The sequence below is a fragment of the Cynocephalus volans genome, chromosome 2 (assembly GCF_027409185.1).
Source record: "Cynocephalus volans isolate mCynVol1 chromosome 2, mCynVol1.pri, whole genome shotgun sequence".
NCBI lineage: Eukaryota > Metazoa > Chordata > Mammalia > Dermoptera > Cynocephalidae > Cynocephalus > Cynocephalus volans.
Window position 1 is genome coordinate 129,115,293 of NC_084461.1, and position 24,502 is coordinate 129,139,794.

Here is a 24,502-nt window from a genome sequence, read left to right on the forward strand (position 1 = left end):
AACCGTTCCAATAGCACAAGGATCCCACATTGCTGCCCTTTTATAACCGCACCCACTTTCCCTCTGCTAATACAGAGGTCTCAGTTCATCTCAATGTGGGCTTCTCTGTAGTGTTGCTTGAGTGTCTTTTCACATGGCAACTGGCTTTCCTGAGAACAAGATACCCAAGGCACAATGCTTTTTATGGCTTAGACAAAAAAGTCACCCCTCCACCTCCCATCTCTGGTTCTGCTCCTAAAATTATATCATTTTCAGCATGTTATCTAAGTGGAACCATAAAGTAACCAGTCTTTGGAGATTGACTTTTTTCATCCAATATGATTCATCCAAATTGTTGCATATAACATTAGTTCGCTCCTTTTTACTGCTGAGTAGTATTCCATGTATCACAGTCTGTTTACCATTCACCACTTAAAGAACATCCGGGCTGATTTCAGTTTTTGGCTATTACAAATAAATAGCCAAATAAATAGCAGTATACACATTTGTTTACAGGTTTTGTGTGTGAACATAAATTTTCATTTCTCTGCGATAAATGGCCAGGAATGTAATTGCTGGATCATATGCAGGATTAACTTTTTAAGAAACTGCCAAATTGTTCTTTGGGGTGGCTGTACCATTTTACATTACCACCAGCAAGGTATGAGTGATCAGTTTCTCCTCATCTTTATCAGCGTTGTAGTGTCAGGGTTTTTGTATTGTTGTTTTTTTTTTAATATTAGTCATTCTTGTAGGTATATAGTGTGAAGCAACTTTAAAAAAAACAAAAACAAAAACAAAACCCTTATAACGCCGTTCTCCTAGGAAAGCAACTCTACATTTCCAGAATGAAGAGAGACGATTTGATTTAAGATGACTCACCATTTGTCTGCCAACTTGCCTTGGCTTTGCATAACTAAGATTCAAGTGACTTTTGTTGAAATGACTTTTCTCTGAGCCAGAAGGGCTGCTTCAGGAGGTCCAAACTCAGGAGAGACTGATATTTTGATTGGTATGTTGTTTAATTACACGAACCACAAATGTACAAACAAGAGAGGGTCCACTTGTAAGCATAAGCTTCTTAGTTTGAAATTCTACCAAAGCTTAGTTTAATTGCATGTAAGACAAGCACGTTATGATTGTTAATTTCACAGAGCAAACTCAAAAATGACTCTCAACCTCTTTTATTGTACATCTGGGTCCTCTCTTAGACACAGGGTGGAGAATAAGGGCCAAAAAAAAAAAAAAAAAAAAATCAACTTGCTGGCATGATCCCCTGATTCTGGAAGAACTATCTACCTCTGTCAACATTTGTGTGAAATCTCAACTTTGACAGTTCTTGCTGGTTATGGCCCAGTTACCCTCAAGCCAAGAAAGGCAACTTGGATTGAATGAGTATGGTTTAGATGCCTGTTCTTCTTGTAGTCATCCTCTCTATTCAATGCTCCTTAAAAATAATCTCTTTTCTTGAATAAATTGGCATCATTTTCTCTTCTCCCTGTAAAGATAAAACTAAGAGAACTCTGAGTCAATCTTTGTTAAGCATCTACTTTAACATCTACCTTAAAGGAAAGAAAACTTAATTAAAATTAGTTTTATTCTCTATTATCCAAGAACAGTGACTAACAGATGTCATGGGCTCAACAGGTTTGTTGAATCAATTTTAAATGAACCACATAGTTCATATTTCAGTATTTGCTAGTGAGATGGTTTAGTGAATATTAAAAGTGTGGGCTTTGGAGTCAAGCAGACATGGTCAAAGCTGAACCCTTCTACTCATTAGCTTCGTGAACTTTCTGGGATGCAATTTTCCTGTCTGTGAATACTATCTTATCTACTAAACGGGTAGGGTAAGGATGAGAGTTGATAGTGCACTGAAATACTTATCATTGGGCAGACACAGGGTATTGCTCAATAACTTTAACTATGATTATTATTTCTAATGCCTATTAGGTCACCAAAATCTGAGCTCTCAAAAGTCAGTGAATGGATATAACTTCACATTTTTCTTTGTCTCTGCCCCAGCACAGAATCTGGCACATGGTAACCAGCACTCAGTATATGTGTGTTGAATTAATTCATGTGTGTATGCATTGCATACAATAACTAAATGTATAGCTGAAGCAAGTGCCCATTCATGGACTGCAGATGAGTCAGTTTTATGCATACAATAAATGCTACTACATAAAGTAAATGGAAAAATTCTGACTCATGTCTACTGACAAAATCTGAACGATCTAGCAAATAGAGTGAGCCACGCATGAGGTGGGATGGATGATATTGTATCCCACTTCCACTTCTGGAAAAGCAACTCTTCTACAGAGGCTACTCTTCAAGATACAGAGTGGGTTTCATTATCTACATTCAAAACAGTAGTCCTAATATATATAATGTATTTAATTCTGAAAACCACTATATAACATTGCAGTTTGAAAAACAGAGAAAAGAAAAAAAAATTACCCAAGGTCCCCAATTCCAAATTGCACCACCATAATCGTGTCTATTCTATCTGTAATATGCTTGGTTAGATGATGCTCTTCGTCACTAAGAAGCTGAAATCTCAGTGCCTTCACGTCTGAAATAAGGCATGCAAAATTTGTGCTATAAAAACATTTGAAAAGTACTTCGAAATTCTTGCAGAGGAGTGATTTACTGTGATAAAGACAATTCCTGTTCCATTTCTATCACACTTAATCAAATCCTTGCCTAGCCTTAGGCCTAATTGAGTCACTTTACATTTCCCTTTTTAAATTTCTGTCATTTAGGGGTAACACCTCATTTCCGTAGTGGAAAGAAGTAAGGGAAAATATGGATAAACACAAAGGAAGGAGGGGAGGAGGAGAAAGGGAAGAAAAAGAGGCAACCATTGAATGGGACAAAGCTTTGGGCTTGTTGTCAGAAGCTCTATAGGCTGCTTCTGCTCCATCTACAGACGTGTGATTCTGAGTAAACCACTTTCTCTCTCTGGGCTTTTTTTCTTATTTGCTAAGTTGTGGGGAGAGTGTTAGTGAGGGAGGTTCATTAGAATATTTCTAAGTGCACTTCTGGTTTTATTACTCTGTGTAGGGGAGTCTAAAAACTGCAGCCAGCAAGCCAAATCCTGCTGTTTTAGTACACCTGTGAGGTTACGATGGCTTTTATGTTTTTAAATAGTTGAAAAAAATTAAATGAATAATACTTCATGACGTGAAAATTGTATAATATTGAAATTTTCAAGTAGTATAATTTTTGTATATGTTATTGCCACAGTCATTCGTTTACATATCGTCTATGGCCAGTTTCATGCCAAGACATTGCATGTTGACTAGTTGCCACAGAGGCCCACAAAACCAAAAATATTTGCTATCTGGCCCTTTACAGAAAAAGTTTGCCTATACTCGTTCTATGTATATATAGCATACCTGCTTATTTTGGGTTGATCCAACTCTTTTATATGAAGTGTGTGCTCATATTTTTAAAAATATTATTATAAATCATAATGTTATATAATAATTATAATGCATAATCTGGGTTCCTACGAGGAGGGACTGTTTGTTTTGCCCACCATTGGACTCCTAGTGCCTGACACAGTGCTAGCAGCACATAGCAGGGGCTCAGTACTTTTTACTGGGTAAACATTCTAAAACCAATGCTAAGCCAATGATATCAAAACTCCAAAAGGAATTTCTCACCTAGTACAAAGTTGACCATGTCAGTAATTTATAATTTTTTCTTTAAAATTATTTTTTAAACACTTTTTGCTGATCAAAATCCTCCCTGCAAAAATAAAACAAAACAAACAAAACCCACTTAATTTTACATATGCACTAAAAAGAGAACTAAAAAAAAATTGGGATAGTTTTTCTTACTAAATAAAGCATTTATTAATAACACTAGTAAAATTGAAATGGCCTCAGCCTTTTACATCTTTGCGCCACGTTTTAAAAATGACGATTATTGGATTCCAAGGAAGGATTGTCAGAAACATTCTGCATAATTTAAGCATAGCGGCAAAAAATACAAGCGTGAGTGCCTATCAAAATGAGTGTGTAAAGAAAAAAATAGTAAAATTTTGCATTCTGTGCAGTGTGTCGAACGTGAACGTATTGCACATTGTGTTGCAGATTTACTACAACTGAGTCACTCAGGGACATGAGTGTATGTTTCCAGGAAAAAACGAGAGGAAGGAACCAGGCTGAGGGGCTCGCCGGGTTCCTCTATGCATTCCCAGCAGCAGGCATCGGTAATCCACGGCCGGCGGCGGCGTGGTCAAAAAAGGCGCGCAGCCCCTTTAAGAGGCACGGCACCTTCTCCAAGATACCATCTTGCACCAGGAGTTCACTTCAGCTCTCTACCTACCTTGCTATAACCCTCCTCCCTGACTGGGTACGGCGAGCCGGCGGGGCGAGCGAGCCTTTTCATTGGTCTTGCGCGCACGGCCCTCTCTCTTCTATTGGCTTTCAGCACCGCCGCTCGGTGCTATATCCCGCCTATCTTGAGCCTTCATGCTACGTTGAGTGAGGGCTCTTGGGTTAGTTCCTGTTAGGCCCCGGCCGGGAGAGTAGGTTGAAGTCTCGTAAGATGCCCGGTGGGCTGGGGCACCGGGAGCTGTGAGGGAGAGCGTGAGGAGGCGGCGAGTGGAGACTCACGGCAGGCCTGAAGAGGAGCGGCGGCCAAGCCCGCCTTCCCTGCACCATGCTCATAGAGGATGTGGATGCCCTCAAGTCCTGGCTGGCCAAGTTACTGGAGCCGATGTGAGTGGGCCGGGGCCGGCGAACGTGGGCGTTGGGGGCCCGCGGGGGTGTGGGGGGAGGGGAAGCGGAGTGGGGGGTGCGGTGCGGAGGGACCGCGGCCGGGAGGTCCCGGCGATGTCTTCTCTGTAGTACTATCACCATTGTGGAGGGGGTGGGGGAACGAAGGAGGAAGAGGGGGAGCTTGGGGCGTAGAGGCGGTGTTGATGTGGGGCGGGCAAGGACAGCGAGGGCTTTTTAAATATAAATATTGGGGTGTCAGAAGGGGTAGCAAAGATAGTGAGGTGATTTAAAATACTGTTATTTGAGAACTGAGGGGGTTAGCGGGGCTATCGGGAGATTTTAAAATGTGAATATTGGGATCTTGAAGGGAACAGCAGGATATCGAGGGCTTTACAAACAGTATTATTCCGGACTAAAAGGTCTATTCTAGGACTAACAGGAGTATCGAGGGCCTTTTTAAAATAGTAGGACAGAAAGGGGTAGCAAGGACATTGACGCTTTTTAGGGATTATTGGTGAGCTATAAGGGTTTAAGGATATTGAAGGATTTGAAAAATAAGGAGTAGCTGAAAGGGCTATGGGGACATTGAAGGGTTTTAGAAATTATTGGGGAGCTGGTAAGTATGATGGCAAAGTAGTAAAGGATTTTAAGGTAATATTGAGGAGTTGATACTACGAGGAGAACTGATAATTGTTAGATACCATTGAAGGTTGGCAAAAAAAATTGAGGTTTTTGTAAGTATAATTGAGGGTTGAAAGGGCTATACTGGTATGTAATATTATTGGCGAAAGGGGTTGAAAGGGGTGTACCTGCAGCATCTAGGGATTTTTAGATACAGGTATTGGAGGAATAAAAGGGGTAGTAGAAAGAGTAAGGGTTTTGTAAATACTGTTGAAAGATTGAGAGTACAACTGAAAGTAATTCGGGTGTAGGATTATTGTCGAGGGGCTGAAATCGATGAGAGATTCAAAAGATTCCTTTTGAAATATTTTGGGTGGTGTTAGATTGTTGTCGATGTATTTTTGAAAGGCTTGAAAGGGATAGCAGAGATATCAGGTTTTTGTTTTATAACCATTTTAAGGAGGGAGGGTTGTGGAATGTTTATTTGGGGTACTGGAGTATAGCTAGGCTCTGCAACAGATCTCCTTGGGGGATGAGAGGAAAAGCTGGAAGGTTGGAGAGAGATGTTTTTAACTCTTTGGAAAGAGGGCATGGGAAAGTAGTGATCATTTTGTGCCCCCTCCTCAATTCTGCTTGCTTACCCTTTTATTGGAGGTTAGAGCTTTCTGCCTGAAAGAAAGAGGGTAGAAGAAGAGATGGGCGGCTTTGCTTCAGAAGATCAGATTGCTTTATTGAAAAAATTCAGTGTTTTTCAGAGGTGGAAATAGGGAGTAGTTTGAGAGGTGTGGAGGCATGAGTTTGGGTTGCTGGGAGACAGCATAAAACTCCTTCCCTGTTGATCTGTTTCCTGGTCCTCCTGAGAAGCTTTAACTAACTTTTGTGTGTGGGTTGGATTTTTGTTGTTGTTGTTGTTGTTTTTGTTTTGTTTTGTTTTTTGCTACCTTGGTTTCTTGGGGAAGAAAGTAACTCTAGGAAGAGAGTCATCTGTAATCCAATGGGTCAGCCTTGTGAAGCTAGTAGGATGGATAAGGTAGGCACCATTAGGGGAATTTTGATGTCTGAAGTGGTATTTGCATTCTGAGGATGAGAAGTGTGAGCAGAGAGCACAGATATAAAAGAATGAATAAATGTGTACTAAAGGCTTCTGAGTTTTAGATTAGTGGTGGTCTAGTTGAAGTGAAAATGACTTCTGTATACACTTGAAAGTTTTGTAAAAGAACAATGGCTTCTTGAATGTGCATCATACTTTTCTACAATAAAGAGTGTTGCAGCACAAAGATGGAAATGGATTGTGGTGAAGGTGGGAAATAAGGTTTAAGAAATTGACCATATATGGAAAAGGCTGGAAAAAGGAAAAGTTCTGTATGTTTAAAAAATGTTTTTATTGTTACTTTATGTTATTTAAGATTGGAAAAAAAAGAAAAAAATCTTTCTATCTTGTACAGCTACTGTTCCTATTGCCCTTTTTTTGGACAATTTTTCATTCAAGCTCTGATTTTGTTTGTTGGTAGAGGTCCTTTTACTCATTAATACTTTTACAAGTATTAAATGTATATTTTATGGTTTGAGTAGAAGATAACAACTTTAACATTATAATTCCTTGCTTTTTCTTAATTTTTCTTTTTTTTTAACGCTTCCTAAAATGTTTTACTCTGGGTAGTGCTTTCTGTTTTGAAGGGGTTTTTTTCTTAATGTCAAAATTTAGTTTGGGTAAAATCTTTGCTAAGGGTGTTTTCACTAGGCTTTTTTTTTTTTTTTTTTTTTTTTTTGCTATTTAGATTGATAAGTGTAATTCTGCAATTTTCATAAGTAAAAATTCTCTTAAAATGATTACTGGAGTTTAATTTCTCCGTTTGAGTTATATATTCAACTTAAAGCATGCATCATTCTTCTTTCCTTTTTAAAAAATTTTTGTTGCTCGTTTAGGGTTTGTTGGTTTTTTTTTTTTTAAGACCTAATATCACTACTTAGATTTTGGCAATGTAGGTGGTTTTCCTAGAACTACAAAATAAAAATACTTATTTTTAACTCATGTGAGTAATGGTTTTAGATGGAGATGTTAATAAGAAATAGTAAATGCAAATATAGATATCACTTATATTTTCATTCTTGATGTGTTCTCATGGGAGATTATTTTTTGTTTGTTTAGATATCCTAAAATATAATGAATGATATACTAAAGTGGGTTGTGTTTGTAAATTTACTTTTTGCATATTCCAGATTCAAGAAAATTTTCATGGCAGATTGGCATGTTGCTACAACATAGCATTTCAGAGCAGTTGTTAGGCTTTCACATAATGTAGTTGCAATGGCTAGGTTGGAATCAAAAACTATGGTTGTGCACAAGATTTCTTGTTGCACTTTCTTATTTAGCTTAATTTATAGTAAACTACATTCATAAAAGCTTCCAACTTTTAGGGATTTTTAAGTATGTTACATCTTGTCATGGTGAAACAAAGGCATGTAACTGTAAGGAACTATTTTTGTCTAAACCAATCTAGTTCACATGTAATTATTTCCTATAGACAAGTTGGAAATGTTTGGGGGTGTTAGAGCTTATCTGTTACCTTCCACTCCTTTTGTAGATGTGGAACATATCTATTACTTTTAGTAGAGGAAAGACAGAAGGAGGTAACCTGGAAGAAATGACTCTAACTGACTGGAAAAAAACAGTACCACCATTTTTTTTTTTGGCAGTGCTGTAAAGGGAAGGGAAAACCATATCTTTCAAGAAGTTTCTCTCTTTCCCTATGGTCAAATGAACAGACTAGAGTCACTGATCTTGTTTGGGGTACTCATCTTTCCCAATTTTCAAAATATCCTAGATACCTTAGTCGTAGATACTGTGTAGGAATTATGCACAATTATGCACATTTATCTGAGAAATGACTATTCATTTTAAGTATGCAAACCTCTTAAAAGTAAGGTTCTAAGTAAATCCAGGAAGTCAGTGAAGAAATTTCTGCAAGTTTAAGAGAAAGTTCAGGCAAGCATTTTTCAATAACAAATCTGCATTTCTACTAAAATATATTGTATTTAATGGGGAATGTTTTAAGTTATTTATATTATATATAATATATAAATATTTATAAATAATACATAAATATATAATATATAAAAATATATAAATATATCTATAAATATATAAATATATATAAACATGCAATTCACCATTGCTTATTGGGCTTATTGTAAAAATTGGTCTTTGGTGTATGTTTTGAAAAGAGAGATGGGGGCTAGCTGATTAGCTCAGTTGGTTAGAGCAAGGTCTTTTAACACACAAGGTCAAGGGTTCAGAGCCCCATACCACCCAGCCAAAAAAAAAAAGTGGCATGATGGAGTTTGTAAACTTTTTGGACAGTTGCATCTATCTGTTTATTCTAATAGAGCATCACTCTGTAAATCAAGGTATTTTTTTTTTCTAGTTCCATATCTATCTTTCATTCATTGTGTAACTTTAGAGATACTGTCTAACCTTTCTCTTAAACAGTTCTAATTATAATAGCCTTTTACCTACTTCAAAATATGGTAAAATTAATGAAGCAGACCATAAAAAGTGCTTTGTGTACCTCAGAATCATTCTATAAATATAAAGAAACTTATGGTTTTTGAAATATGAAAATACGTTAAATTCTGCAAAAGTATTTTGCTTATTAATGCTAAGTATCACTGTCACTTATAAAAAAAATCAATCTAGTACAGGGCAGAGCTAGAGTCTCATTGTAGGTCTTATAAGTAGGAACAGGAATTGCTAATGAAAGTCATAGACTTGGTGTGCAGTTTCTGTGAGTTCTGGCCATATCGGTATTTTTAAGTGCACCAGGAGTTTGAGTGGGTTGTCATCTTGGAGTATGATGGAAAAGGGAGCAGTAAGGTTCACAGACTAAGATTATTTTCTTGGTTCCTGTTTCTTGGTTCAGTGGTCATGGTGAGTATATTTTGTTGAAGTCTAGAGTTTACATACTGCTATAGGTTTGCAATCGTTATCAACTTAAACTCTGGCTAGTCTCTGCAGTTGTCTAAATGGGAGGAAAAATCATTATCTAGTAGTTGTTAGAGCTGACCTTCTGATAAATAAACTACTAGGGTTAAATGAGTGTTTTGGAAGAATGTTCTTAAAATTAAGAACTACTGATAATTTTCTAAAGTATACTTAGTGGCTTCAAAGAATTAGTGTGCTTCTAAATGTTGTGGCACTTGTTTAAGGAGACCATTCACTGTTTCAGAGAAAAAGGACTTATTTTGTCCAGAAGACTTCTTGGCCAATTTTAGTCGCTAAGTTAGGAACATATTTGTTCTTATGTCCTTTGGTATGCCTCCTAAATATGTCTGACTTCATTCTTCCTGGCCTAGTATCTACAGGCTAGAAGCCAAAAGTTGCTTTTATAGCCCTGTGTTTCCTACCACTGTCTTCTCTCATCCTCCCAGTGTTGTTACTTATACCGTTATTAATCTCTTTTATACTGTTTGTTATTTCGTATTATAATTATTTGTTTTCATGTTCATTTTTTGGCCACATGACTGCAGGGCAAGGTCTGTGTTGCTCAAAGTAATCCCATTACCAAGCAAGATGCTTGGCACTTAGTACATTATCAGTACATGTTTAAATGAATGAACATCCTCATATGTATATTTAATTTGGTTGACAATTAGAAAAGTAAGATTTTTTTTTTTAGTAGTCTTAATTTTGTGAGTCTGTTTAGCTCATGGCTACTGTGAGGAGCTATAGTCCTGATATCAAAGTGGTGTTTGCAACAGACAGATGTATGCATATATTTTCCCCCCAAATAAACTAGAGGTATTCCACATTGTGTTCCTTCATGAAAGCCCCTAACTAATTAAGGGGAAGACAGAAGTGCTATGGTCTCAGTGTTGGTGTTCCTCAAAATTCGTATGTTGGAACTTAATCCCCAGTGTGATAATATTAAGGGGTGGGGCCTTCAGGAAGTGACAGGTCATGAGGCAGAGCTCTCATGAATAGGATAAGTGCCTTTATAAAAGAGTCTGGAGGGAGCCTACTTGCTGCCATATGAGGACATATAGGGGGCACTATCTATGCAGAATAGGCCTTCACCAGACATTGAATGTGCTGGAACCTTGATCTTGGACTTCCCAGCCTCCAGAACTGTGAGCAATAAGTTTCTGTTTATAAATTACCCAGCCTAAGGTAGTTTGTTTTAGCAGCCCAAACAGACTAAGACAGAAAGCCTTCATTTGAAAAGAAATAGAAGTACCAGTATTTTATATCTTTAGCATATATTAACAAGTTCTAAAATCAACTCCATTTTTACTTATTTTTCAAGTACTGACTTACAAAAAGAGTAATCTGAACACAGGTCCTCAGAGTAAGACTTTTTAAAAAATTTACTTTCATTCTTTTAAAATAAAAGTGTAGGTATTACATTACAGAAAATATAGAAAGGAGAGAAAGTAAAATTACTTGTGGATATTTATTTTTAGTTTCTCTTCTGTATATGAACTATTATGTAGCCAAAATAAGACTCAATGTAAAATTTTGTATCTTGATTTCTCCATTGACATTACATATTAGTTTTCTGTTGCTGATAACAGAATAACCGAAACTGGGTAGTTTATCAGAAAACGAAATTTATTTCTTACAATTTTGGAGGCTGGGAAATCCAAGGCCCAAGGGGCACATCTGGTGAGGGCCTTCTTCTTGGTGTGGACTCTCTATAGAGTTGCATGGTAATGTGAGATATCACATAGTGAGGATTAAGAAAGAACATTCTAACATGCTTACTTTCTCTTCTTTATAAAGCCTCCAGTTCACTCCCATATAACCCATTAAACTATTAACCTATTAATTTCATGAGGGATTAATCCACTCATAAGAGTGTAGTCCTCTTGATCCAATCACCTCTTAAAGGCTTCGAACTTTCAGATACCATATTGGGGATTAGGTTTCAACATGAGCTTTGCAGGAACATTCAAACCACAGCACATTACATTAAATGCATTTTTCATATTTGTATATTGCACTTATAACCATCACTTTAGAGATTCCTAATATTTCATAAACATCCAACAATAAGAGAATGATCAACTTGACTCTACATTTTCTGTTAAAAGTAATGCTGTTTTTATGCAATAAACATATATAGTTTTAGTGTCTCTAGGTGCTAGTAATATTTTCTATATTTGCCTTTATTTCCTCAGTCTAGTTGCCCGTAAGTGTAACTACTGGTCAAAGAATATGAACATTTTTAATGGTGGTTCATACACATTAGGATCAGGAGATTTTTTTTTCCTGTGACTCAATAGCACATTCGTTAGTTGTCTCACCTCTGAAACAAAGATCAAACTAAGTTAGAACTTAAAATTAGGCCCATATTCAGAAACATGTAAATTTTTTTCAAAGTGGAAAAGGTCTAGTAGTCTTGGCTTTTTTCATAAAACAAATAGATTGTAATGGGTTTTTAGTAGTGTTTTTTGGCCTGGGGCCAAAAGTAGGACCTTTACTTTTTGATCTGGGTATTGAGTATATGTCTGAAACCTTCTGTAAAGCTGATATGTCAGCTCAGTAAATGTGTAATATATCTCCAATGGAGATTTTGTTAAAAGAGGAAAAAGACAAAGTTGAGGTTTTTGTAGATAGGCATATTTAGTGCAACATTTCTGTTAGTTCTCCCTAATAAAAAAATCATTCTTAATTGATTTTTAAATAACTTTAAAAGATAATTGAAGCATGTTCTTATAACATTATTTTGAAAGATGTGAATTTTAAGGAGTCCATAATTATAACTTACATTAAGCTTTAGGAATTTTTTGTTGTTGTTGATTCTTCATTTTAACCAAAAGGTAGCTGTTAGTTAAGACTTAGGATACATTAATTTGTTGTGCAGATATACATTAGAAAAATGTATGTGCTGTGAAATAAATTTTGTGTGGAATTACAGCTGAGTTTTAGTTACACAAGTATGCTGTCTGCCTGATCTTGAGTGGATTTGTCTTTACAAATTTAGTTGATGCTGTAGTAGAATAGTAATTTAAAATGGGTGTTATTACTTTTTCTAAACTCTTTGTTATAGTAAATTCCCTTCTTGTCTAGAAACATCTATATTTAACAGACATGGATCCAGAATTTCAAAATCTCTTTCATTCCAAAATATGCCTGTTCTTATAGTCAAGCAGAAGTGGATTCCCATAGCTTTAATTCCAAATAAATATCTAAAAGGTTTTAAGTACTCTTCTTTGGTACTTCTTGGGTAAGAGAAGTAAGAAGCTATGATTTTGTGGGGAGGGAGGTGGTCCTACATTTGTCTTGTAATCTATCAAGGGTTTTAGTTATGCTCAGATTTTTGTGACACACTTCTGGAAGTCTTGTTTGGCTACTGTTAGCATCGGAATCACAGCTACAGTATTGTAATGGCAGTTTTTAAAGGTTATACAGTAAGGGATCAGTGTGTTGAATGAATAAGAACAATCATAAAGGTCTACAGAATTACAGCACAAAACTCCCCAATGTATTTAAGTTTCACCATTCAATTAGTGTGACTTATTATTTCAGACAGGTAATTTTCTTCATAGTGCACTTTATGGATACATCTTAGGAGCTGTTAAATTTAAATGGTACTGTTCCTTTGACTGTACACATGCTTTTGTACTTGGTGCAGAATTCAGTTACGGATAATCATTCGATCACTCGCATTGAACAACTGTTTAGAATCTGTGATCGTTCTCTTTTTCCTGAAGTCTAGTCTTTTTCTACTCTTACCTTCCCATAATTCTTCCTCTTGATTTTTAACACTATCACATCAATGTGTATTTCAACAGAAGCAGCCTAAGTCTACATTTATTTTTAGAGTCTGAATCCTGAATATGTGTGAAAGATATTTGGGTTTGTTAAACCCTCTCCATTTATCCAATAATCGGATGTTGCCTGTTTCCCACTAGAAACCTTCACATCCTTACCTACCCAGCATTGTACCTGTCAAGTCATGAGATTCCTTGAAAGTTCTGGTGACACGAGAAAATAACATTGCCATTTTTTGCCATTCTTATTTATTTTTCTAAATCCTTTTCTTCTGTGTTAGAATATCCTTATTCAGGATCTGAATTTTCTAAGTAAAGGTAAAAATTTGATTTTTTTCCCTCTCTCTGGTCAAATATCTTATTGATCTCAGGTAAAATTAGGTCTATGTACACATCTTTATTTTAAGGTATTTATAGAATAGCTAAGTTGAGCATGGTATGTGTAAGATTTTTTAAAGATGGAAATGCTACATATATTTATGTTTTTAATTTAAATTTTTATTTTCTTAATAAAAATTCTATGTACTAAGGTGTGCAATACAATGTGATTTTTTTTTTTTTTTTTGACCGGTAAGGGGATCGCAACCCTTGGCTTGGTGTTCTCTGCACCATGCTCAGCCAGTGAGTGCACCGGCCATCCCTATATAGGATCCAAACCCGCGGCTTTGGCGCTATCAGCACCGCACGCTCCTGAGTGAGCCATGGGGCCGGCTCTACAATGTGATTTCTTAATATATGGGGCCGGCTCTACAATGTGATTTCTTAATATATATATTCACACACACATTGTGAAATGATGACTACAAACTAATTGACGTATCCATCTCCTCACATAGTTACCCTTGTGTGTGTGTGTGGTTTGGGCACTTAAAATTTACTGTCTTAGCAAATTCAAGTATGCAATATGTATCTATCCATTTAGAATTTAGTAACTAGACTTACTAAGGTGACCTATTCGTAATTCTCCAAAATGTAACATATTTTTTCTTTTAAGTTGTATGTTTTTAGTAATATGTAACTCATCATCTTTGACACGCACTCTCCTACCATACTTTGACCTTTGCCCATAATTTTTTTAGTATCTCTGAGTTTTGTAGAATTGATAGTAATTGGGATTTTCTCTCTCTTAGAATTTGGTGTGCTGGGCCGAGCCCGTGGCGCACTTGGTAGAGTACGGCGCTGGGAGTGCGGTGACACTCCCGCCGCGGGTTCGGATCCTATATAGGACTGGCCCGTGCGCTCACTGGCTGAGTGCCGGTCACGAAAAGGACAAAAAAAAAAAAAAAAAGAATTTGGTGTGCAGATGTTTAAAGAACCAGCCTTTTCCGTGACATTGTTAATATTGGCAATGAAAAAAGTTCTGCTGTTTTATTGAATTATGAACTTTAAAAACAGAAACTAGAAGAAAGGAAGGGTGCTGGTGCTTGGTTTTTCTTTTGTTTACTAAGCTCATAAAATTTTTGAAAATGTGATTGATACACTTCAGCTGAAACTTTTTAACTTTCTAGCTGCCAGTGGAGATGGAAGGATTATAGAACAAGATTAGTTAGGTTTGAATAGTGTTTTATAGGGAAATGATCACTTTGCTTGCATAATCGTTTTATTTACTGTCACCTTGAATTTTTTCATTTTACCTTCTCAACCCTATGGAGCCACAAAGGATATGTATTATTTAAATATGCATTTATGGAGAAATTTAGAATATTATATATACATATATGTTATATCTGTTTACAACATGAAAACTTTTAGTTTAATGTGATGTAGATAAAACAGTAAGTCTGACAAATTGTTATGCATCAGGAGTTGGCAACCCAAGGATCATGTGCTGCCCTGGCATAGGAGAAGTTTTTGAGTGTCAAAGGTTACTACTGACAAGAAAAAGTGTGAAGTAGATAAAGGTCATCTATGCTGCCCTTCTACCACTTCTCTTCTTTCTGTTTCTAACCTCTACATCTTTTCTTTCTTGCTTATAGATGCTAAAGTGTTTGCCAGTAGTATTTACGGTGCCATCCTTTTTGTGTTCTCACCTTTTAAAAAGATCTTCAAGCTACTCATTGAGAAGATTGGTAGTGGAATTCATAGCCATTTTTGGATACTGTTGCCAGGGGTTGTAGGGAGTGGTGCCTTGAGGAGAGGAGAATGCTATCCCACCACTTCCCCTGCATTTTCCTCATTGGTCTCATGGAACATAAAGTTCCTGAGGGTGTTATCGACAGTGCTTCCATAGACTGGGAGCCAAATAGCAACTTAAGAGTCAGTTGCCACTCTTTTCCTGTATTAACGTTGAGAGAGCAAATGAATGTAGACCTGATCCAAGATTCTTGGTGTAATTAGAACCTCAAAAATAGGAGCTAAATTAGGTATTTTACAGAAATAAGCAGAACGGGAAAATCTCACTTAAACAGTATGTATGAGTACATGCTGTTTATTATAATAGTTGCTTTTGTTTGCAGTCACTTTTTAAAGTAAAGCTTTTGATCTTTGGTTTTCCAAAATAGGGCTGGACTTTATTAATGACACTATTGTTTGAAAAAGATATGTTTTTAAATTTTTGTTTTCTCTTTTTCTGACTAGATGTGATGCTGATCCTTCAGCCTTAGCCAACTATGTTGTAGCACTGGTCAAGAAGGACAAACCTGAGAAAGAATTGAAAGCCTTTTGTGCTGATCAACTTGATGTCTTTTTACAAAAAGGTAATTATTATGGGCCTCAACCAAGTATTTAGATAAAGATTTTGAATTTAAAAATTCCTGAAAAGTCTTGAAGATATAAGCTTGATAGGGAAGAAAGTGGTTAGGGTCTTTTGAATACTTGAATATACCCATTCACGCCTAATTATTTATCCTGTGTTCTGGCAGAACTGTGTTTTTCCTTTCCTTCTTTGCTTCTTTTCTACATTGAGGCAGTGGCAGCTCTAATGCTTTTTAGGTGGTGGTTGGGTACTTTGTAGCTTTTGGCAGAGCCTAGTTGATGGTTGAGGGTGTAACCGTTTAAGGATAATGAAGCTGCTTAATCTTGCTGTTAATTTTTAAGACAAGGAACCCATCTGTGTTTTTTTTTCTCTCTTGGCTGGAGCTTCTTGATATCCAAAAAGAGATGGGCATGATCCTCTTCTCTTTGTGCCTTTAACTTCCCATCCTCTTACCAAAGTCTTTTCCATGTTCTGCAGAGATTCCATGAGGTTTCCCCTGCTGCCCCTCTGACTGCATATCTTACCACTCCCCCTCAATTGTTCCACTCTAGCCACATTGATCACCTTACTGTTTTTTAAATATGGCAAATGTGTTCCCAACTCAGGCCCTTTGAACTCATTTTATCCTTGCCTGGCACATGAATTCCCTTTACATCTTTCTGGTTTCTTTTCAAATGTCATCTTTTCAAAACAGTTTCCCCTGAGTGCTCAATACATAATATAGTACTTGTCCCCAGTCATTCTCTCCTCTTTCCAACCCTGCTTTATTTTTTTCATGGCACTTGTCACTCCCTGTCATATGTTTATTTGCCTGTTTATCTGTCCCTTGTTTGTCCTTCCTTTTGTTGAAAGTGGAGACTTGGAGCCTTCAGTGCTTGGTACGTAGAATATGTTCAATAAATATTATTGAATGGATGAACAGGAATGTGAATGACACACATTTATCAGTTGATGACACACATTTATCAGTTAATCTAGCTATTGGTGATGAGAAGATACTCTTTACCTCAAATATACACTGAGAAAGAAAAGATAGTAAATATGGCTGCTCAGCCTGAAACACAGGATTACATATTTTTCATGCATTTTAGGGCTTTTTTGTAGACAAAAACAAAAACCAAAACTCTTACAGAATTCCTCCTTAGTGCAGATGAGTGGTTTTTTTTTTTTTACCTAAATGTTATTAATTTACATGACTTAATTTACATTAAAGATGAAGATGAGTCACGTGAAATGTAGAGCCATGAAAAAAGAAAAACATAGTAAAGATATTTGGGATAAGAGGCAAATGTAAGTTTAGACATCTAAGAATTCCTTGTTATAAAATGATGTAAAGGTTTTTAGTAATTTTTTTGCATTTCTAAATCAATATACATGAGGAAGAACTATAAAATACATTTTAAAAAGAAGAAAATAAACAGCCATAAATTTGCCACTAGAGATAAAATCAGTGTTATCTGCTTGTGTATGTTATCTGCTTTGTAACTATGTCTCCTTGTGTAGCACTATTCAGTAGAACTTTGTGCAGTGATGAATGTGGTCTATATCTATACTTACCAATTCAGTAGGTATTATCCACATTGGGCTCCTGAGCACTTGAAGTGTGGTTAATATGGCGAGAAACTGATCTTAAAATTTAATTTCAATTAATTTAATCTGCCACGTGTGGCTAATGGCTATTCTATTGGACATTGCAGCTGTAGACTTATGTCTGTTTGTATTACATATTAAAGTGGTATTCAATGAACAGCTGTATTTTTTTATAACCTAATAGTATTCTTGAATATTGTTTAATGTTAAATGTTTATCTTTGCTTTTTTATTGAGCTATTAAGTGTTTCAAAATACACAGATAATACATGTAAAAAATTTTTTTAAATACAGAAGCATATGAAGAAAGTCTTCTAATTATAAAGGCTTTTGAAGGGTCTGATTAATTTATTTGTTTTAATTTAAGATTATTATATCTAACAGTTAATAAGAGTTAACAGTTTGATAATCATGGAAAAATGATTACCACACAAATTAATAGTGTAAAGTTGAGAAGATCCTTTTCTGAAGAAAAAATAATTTAACATTTTAGAAATAGCTATTTATGTAAAACATGTAATAATTGCCTGTACTGAGCTTTTAATGTGCTCTTTAGCAGTGTTTAGGGTAGGACCAATGAAAGTTATTTAAATTTGGTTTTAATACGACAAAATAAATATTTTGACATTTATACTTTCAGTAAATTCATCTCGTTTATTCGGTTAGTCTGAAAAAGTTTTAAAATAGAGCAGCCTTTAAGTAAAACACAGAAAGGTACTTTCATATCATTCTCATGCCAATATACTTTTCAATTGATTTAAAAATATTTTTAATTAAATTTTTGGAGTGAGCAGTGTCTTTAGTCCAACAATATAAAGGTATACCATGAAAAGTCTCTCTTACCTGTTCTATGTCTGTCCCTTTCCCACCTGCGGTACACAATTTTGTCAGATTTTGTGTCCTTTCAGTTTCTTTATGCAGATATAAATACATACAAATATTTAGTCCTATGTCTTTTAGATCCAATATTATGGATAATAGTTCTTTATATAGCTGCTATGTATTCTGTTGTATTGTTGTCCCATAATTTATTTATTTAGTCTCTCATTTTTGGAAATTTGAGTTGTTTCCCAATCTTTTGCTGTTACATATTCCAACAGATAATCTTACATATATATGATTTTGCACATGTGCAAGTATGTAAGAAGGATTTAAAAACTTGAAAGTGGGATTCTCTTCCATAAGGTAGGACGTGTTTTTAGGTCCACTAGCAGTGTATAAGATATCCTGTTTTCCTGAGCTTTGTTAACAGTGTGTTGCCAGACTTCTGTCTTTTGTTTGTGCAACACTTAAGTATTATTTCTTTTCCTTAGAAACTTCAGGTTTTGTGGACAAACTATTTGAAAGTCTCTATACTAAGAACTACCTTCCACCTTTGGAACCAGTTAAGCCTGAGCCAAAACCACTAGTCCAAGAAAAAGAAGAAATTAAAGAAGAGGTAATGCAGAATTTTTCATTTGCTTTTGGGGGCTTCTTAGATCCTATGATCTAAGTATCCTTAGTTGGAAGTTGAGCTTTCTAGAAGTAATTTTCCATTGATTGAAGTTTCTGGGTTTTGGGAATGGGGCATATTCTTCATCAGGCTTAGTTCCTCGGGCTTTAAGAGTTGGAAAAATTTCAGATAGCTTGTTTAGAAATCCAAAAAATATGTTAGTAGCAGTGAGGAATTCAGAGAAATCCTATCCAGTGATGTTTAGAAAAAGGAAACATGGTTAAATATAAAGGCTTGACTGAAAATAAAGTATTAGTGAAACCTCAAGAGAAATCATTAGGTAACACATTTTCATGTACAGTATACAGAGAAACATTTACTCTTTTTAACCATATACAGTTATTTTTTAATAGTTAATTTAATTATAAACATTACTGTCAACATTGGAAAGAAAAGAAAAAATGTTTCTACCATGTTGAAGTATAAAAACATGATTATAGAGGTAACCTAATTGAACCAAAAAGGAAATTATAGAGTTCATTTGTAATTCCTTTTATTATACAGACAATATAGTTTATGATAAGAATGTGGATTCTATAATCAGGCTTCATGAGTTAAAATATCAGCTCTACAAGTTACTTAACTTCTCTGTCTCACTTTTACATTGGTAAAATGAGGATTATAGTAGTACTTATTGAGGATTAAATGAGATTTTTATATACATATATATAGTACCTAGTCTATTGCCTGGCACATAAATGTTGGTTATTATACAGAAATATTTCCCAACATTTGTTTTTATTGCATTTATTCTGAAGACAAAATGATTTTTTTAAAACTTTATTTGGCAGTAATTTTAAACTTACTTAAAAACTATAAGAATAGCACCCCAAACACCCATATGACATCTGTCTAGTTACACTTATTGAAGATCTGCCCCATTTGTTGTCTTTACATGTCTCTACCTGTAACTGTTTTTTTCTGAATCATTTGGCAGTAAGTCACATTCATCATGGCCCTTCTCCCCTAAATACTTAAGTGTGTATTTCCTAAGAATAAGGATATTCTCTTACATAACTACAATACCATTAAATTTAAAACTTTAATTTACTGTCTGTATTCCAATTTTGTCAGATGACCCAACAATGTGTCGCCCCCCCCGCCTTTTTTTGGCCACTGGCCAGAACAGAGGTCAAATCCTGGATCTTGGTGTTATCAGCACCACGCTCTAACCAACTAAGCTAACCAGCCAGCCCACAGTGTCCCTTTTTTATGGCATGTTCTTTTCCTCTCCAGTGAAGGATTTATTCTAAGGGTCACATATCATTTAGTTGTCATTTCTGATTCTTTTTTAAATGCTAGGCTGATTGAACTGATCCAGCATTGAAAGAAAACAAAATGTGGCTGTATTTAACTAAGATCAACTGAGACTGTTATCACATTTTTGTTTTTATTTATTTTTAATTTTTTTTTGGCTACTAGCCTGTCCAGGCATCTGAACTCTTGACCTTGGTATTATAACACTGAACTCTGACGAACTGAGCTAACCCGCCAGCCTTTGTTTTTGTTTTTATATCATGCCCTGTAATCATAAAGTAGGATTGTCTCCCTGTATATTTCTTCAAGTAACGGAAATAGAAACTTTTCTTTGGTATTTTGTAGTATATAATTTTTAGTCTATGGTATAGATTAAATCTTTTATAGTAAAAGTTTTTGTGGCATGTTTCCGTTTCTGTTGAAGGTCAGTGGTTTAGAAAAGGTTTGTGGTTTAGAAGTATCTGTTTGAAAGGCAGGTGGTTTGAATTTAAGAGAAAATTTGCATTATCTGGAGCTTTGAAAGAGCAGTTTAATAAAAACAAATTGTTATACTAGTTCATTTGTATCTTTGTAGTTAATATTAGTTTTGAAAATTGTGAAAAATGGGTAATATCAGCTTGTGTAGAGCCACCCCAACTGACGCTTTCTGGCATTTCTCATTTTCTAAGATTTTACATATAACTTAAATGTAATTACTGACATAAGTAATAGTTCATGTAATAGTTTACAGTAATTCTGTTAGGTAATGTGGAAGGAAGGGGTTTGAGGTGGCACATAACTTTGGCAAATCCATTATTTTTCTGGTCTGTGCTCAGTTCATACAATCACTCTGAAAAGGATACAGGGGAGCATATCTAAGGGTTAGTTGTCTTTCTTCCTTGATCATCAGCTACATTATACCATCAGTTGTTTGTAATTAGACTGTTGATCACACGGGAAATCACATGCAAGAATCTAGATCTTTGGCACAACTCATCCTGGTGCTGGTAGAATTTGGGAGATATGTACCATGATTTGTGAAGCACACTGCATTAGTTCCTTTTTTCTTTACCTCTTCTTTTTCCTTAAATTTTGTTTGTGAAGAAACTCAGTTATTTGTCCCGTAGAGTTTTTTACAGTCTGGATTTTGCTGATTGCATCCCAGTGGAGTAACACATCCTCTATATTTCTTGTAAATTGGTAGAGAGAATTTTTAGAGACAGTCTAATGATTATGTAGTGTTTTTGCTGGAACCGTATGGTTGCCATATTGTGGCTGCCGTTTTATGTTGCTTGGATTTTATTAAATTGTTATTTCCTGGCCCATCCACTTGCTTTCTGATCTGGGTATGTGTAAGTGAGCTTTTCCATTAGATGGGCATTTGTTGAGCTCTTGCAAATGACATTATTTCACCTTTCTCTAGCATAGGCTCTCATACATCGGGTTTGAGATCAACTTTTATTTAAATACAGTAATAAAATCACTGGTTCTCTTTTAATTTGTGGTAATTTTTGACTGTTAGTCTTTAAAAGAAGGCTTAGCATTTCCATTAATTCAGAAATCATTTTTCCGTAATTTATATGAAATACTTAGTTTTATAACATTTATTAACTTAACCATTTGTTTCTGAAACCTTTTCTATGAGCTAAATCTGAAGTCCTCCTGAAATGAATTATATGTGTGATTATAATTAGGAAAACATAAACCATTTTATTATTATTATTATTATTTATTTATTTATTTTTTTAAAGTTAAGTTTTTTTTTTTTTTTTTTTAACATAAACCATTTTAGTTTAAAATACTTAGAGATTTGCTATTTCTACTGTCTCAATTTAAAGAGTGAATTGCTTGTTGGGCTGGCCCGTTGGTTAGAGTGCATGTTATATCACTAAGGTCAAGGGTTTAGATTCTTGAAACAGCCAGCCATTAAAAAAAAAAAAAAACCTACGCTACCATTCCCTACCTTAGATTAACATTTAAAAATTAACACACTGCTTCTTAAAGTGACCTGAGCATCTCTTTTACTTCTACTGTTGCCTAATTCTTTTGGATGTGATTTGACCACAGTATTTCAGTGTATTTATTTATGTGCTCTCTCATGCCAGAAAAATTATCAGGTGCATGTGTTTTGTAATTTCATAATAGAAGGAGTGTTCTTATTTCTAATGAATGTTTTCATGTAGGTATTTCAGGAGCCAGCAGAGGAAGAACGAGATGTCAGAAAAAAGAAATATCCTAGTCCCCAGAAGACTCGTTCAGAATCTAGTGAACAAAGGTTTGTGTTTATGTTTAATTAGGAAAACATTGATAACTCACTTTTCACTTGCCTTGCAAGGGCATTAAAGAAATTTTTAACATGTGCACTGACTCCTCTCTAAACTCATTAAGGAGAATATTATCTTTCTTTTTTCCTTTCTTTCTATTTTTTGTCCTTGTCTTACTTTCTGTTTCTTTTATAAACAGTTATCGTTATGTGCTTTCCCCAAGAGCTCAGAGGTGGGAGCAGGCTCCTTAGAGAATGTTAATGAAATGTTCCATTTGGTTAGGGGTGCTCAATATTAAAATCATCCATATCATTTTATATTACAAGTAGCACAGTTTGTATATTGAATCATCAACTTATCATCAATAAATTGGTCTTTGTTTATGATAATTTTGTTTTGAGCTTTTTTCTTTTCTGGTTCTCAATTTCTGTTTTCTCCCACCCCTCCCCATACTTTGGTTTCACCTCTTTTTTTCATTTCTCCCCACCCAGTATACTGAAGTGGGAATGTTTTCTCCTTTTTTGTGTAATGGAGTAGAGGATTTATGTGATGGTCTTACTATTTTCTGAAAAAGCATAGACGTTATGAATTTTGTGACTTAAGGAGAGTATTTCATACTACAGATTTGTTTGCAGACTTGGTTTTTATAGCCTATGGCTTTTATATCTGTGTATTATAGAACACGTGAGAAAAAAAGAGAAGATGGCAAGTGGAGAGACTATGACCGGTATTATGAGCGAAATGAATTATACCGTGAGAAGTACGACTGGAGAAGAGGCAGGAGTAAGAGTCGGAGTAAGAGCCGAGGCCTGAGTCGTAGTAGAAGCCGAAGTAGGGGGCACAGCAAAGACCGGGATCCAAATAGGAATATTGGTGAGTAGATGAGGTGTCCTCCTAAAAACTCTGTAGTCACTTATCTTCCTGTATCACAAGGATACACGAAATTCTCTTAAAGATAAATGTACTCTTAATATGTCCAAGCAAAGTGAAAACTGGAATTGTCTCAAAAAACTGAATATTGATTTTCTTACAAAAACAGGGCTCTATTCTTAGAATGGAGCCAAGAGAATTTGATTGAAAAGAAACTATTCATAGGTGTATCATAGTACATGTCTAGACTTAAGTGATTTTGTATAATTGGTACAAATGTCTTTTAATCAACAAAGCTATCACTGGAAGAAGGTTGTCTGCTCTTGCTTTTTGTTTTTGTTTTTTTCCTAAAAGTAATTGATCTGCTGTAAGGTTGCCTAGGTTTATAAAACTTAAAATAAAAATTTAAGTAGATTACTGAGATCCCAACCACTGATCTCCTGGGATATCAATTTGGAAGTCAATTCTTGGATAACATTCTTATTAAGTATCAGTGGAGAAGCTAACTCTTTTTCATGAAGTATAATTGATGTTGTTGTCAAGATAGTCACATTGTTGATGTTCCTGCTTTTAGGATATATTAATAATGAGAGCAGTTTGAAATATGGATAGCTCAGTAAGTTTACTTTAACATTCATCTTTCTTATTCTGTAGGAAAATAAACATAGTTTAAGAACATAAATGTCTGATCTCTCTGTTTTTTGTTTTTATTTTGTCTCTAAAGCAGAGCACAGGGAAAGATCAAAGTTTAAGAGTGAAAGGAATGACTTAGAGAGTTCCTACGTGCCTGTGTCTGCACCACCTCCAAACTCTTCTGAGCAGTATTCCTCCGGGGCACAGTCTATTCCCAGCACTGTTACTGTGATCGCACCTGCTCACCACTCTGAAAACACAACTGAGAGTTGGTCTAATTACTATAACAATCATAGCTCTTCCAATTCTTTTGGTCGAAACCCACCACCAAAGAGGCGATGCAGAGATTATGATGGTAAGAATCACTGCCTTCTCTTATATTGTACCTAAAAGTACTAGTAAAGCAAATGTTGCATGTATTATGTACCTTTTAATTACAGTTCAGATTTTGTTAAAAGCAATGAATCTCTTTTGGCAGATGCTTATTTACTTGTTTGATTTAATGATTTGGCTCCTGTCAAAAGAATATTCACATTTAACTCTTAGTTTTTGTTCTTATTGTTACTTAAAACACTGTAAGTATACCATAAAATTTGGTGGACACTAAATGATAATTT

The 24,502-nt window shown here is 35.3% G+C and overlaps 1 protein-coding gene across 4 annotated transcripts in view; it reads left to right on the forward strand.

Annotated features, from left to right (window-relative positions):
- The first annotated feature begins 4,480 nt into the window (after nucleotides 1–4,480).
- Nucleotides 4,481–24,502, forward strand: part of RBM27 (RNA binding motif protein 27) — a 55,198-nt gene continuing 35,176 nt past the window's right edge. For 2 of the 4 annotated variants that reach the window (XM_063086559.1, XM_063086561.1), the window contains exons 1-6: nucleotides 4,481–4,712; nucleotides 15,684–15,802; nucleotides 18,704–18,828; nucleotides 22,302–22,393; nucleotides 23,062–23,255; nucleotides 23,977–24,240. In XM_063086559.1, the coding sequence (XP_062942629.1) occupies nucleotides 4,654–4,712; nucleotides 15,684–15,802; nucleotides 18,704–18,828; nucleotides 22,302–22,393; nucleotides 23,062–23,255; nucleotides 23,977–24,240 (853 nt within the window). In that variant the 5' untranslated portion in view covers nucleotides 4,481–4,653. The remainder of the gene's footprint in view (nucleotides 4,713–15,683; nucleotides 15,803–18,703; nucleotides 18,829–22,301; nucleotides 22,394–23,061; nucleotides 23,256–23,976; nucleotides 24,241–24,502) is intronic. The other 2 variants (XM_063086560.1, XM_063086562.1) reach the window with 1 other exon arrangement.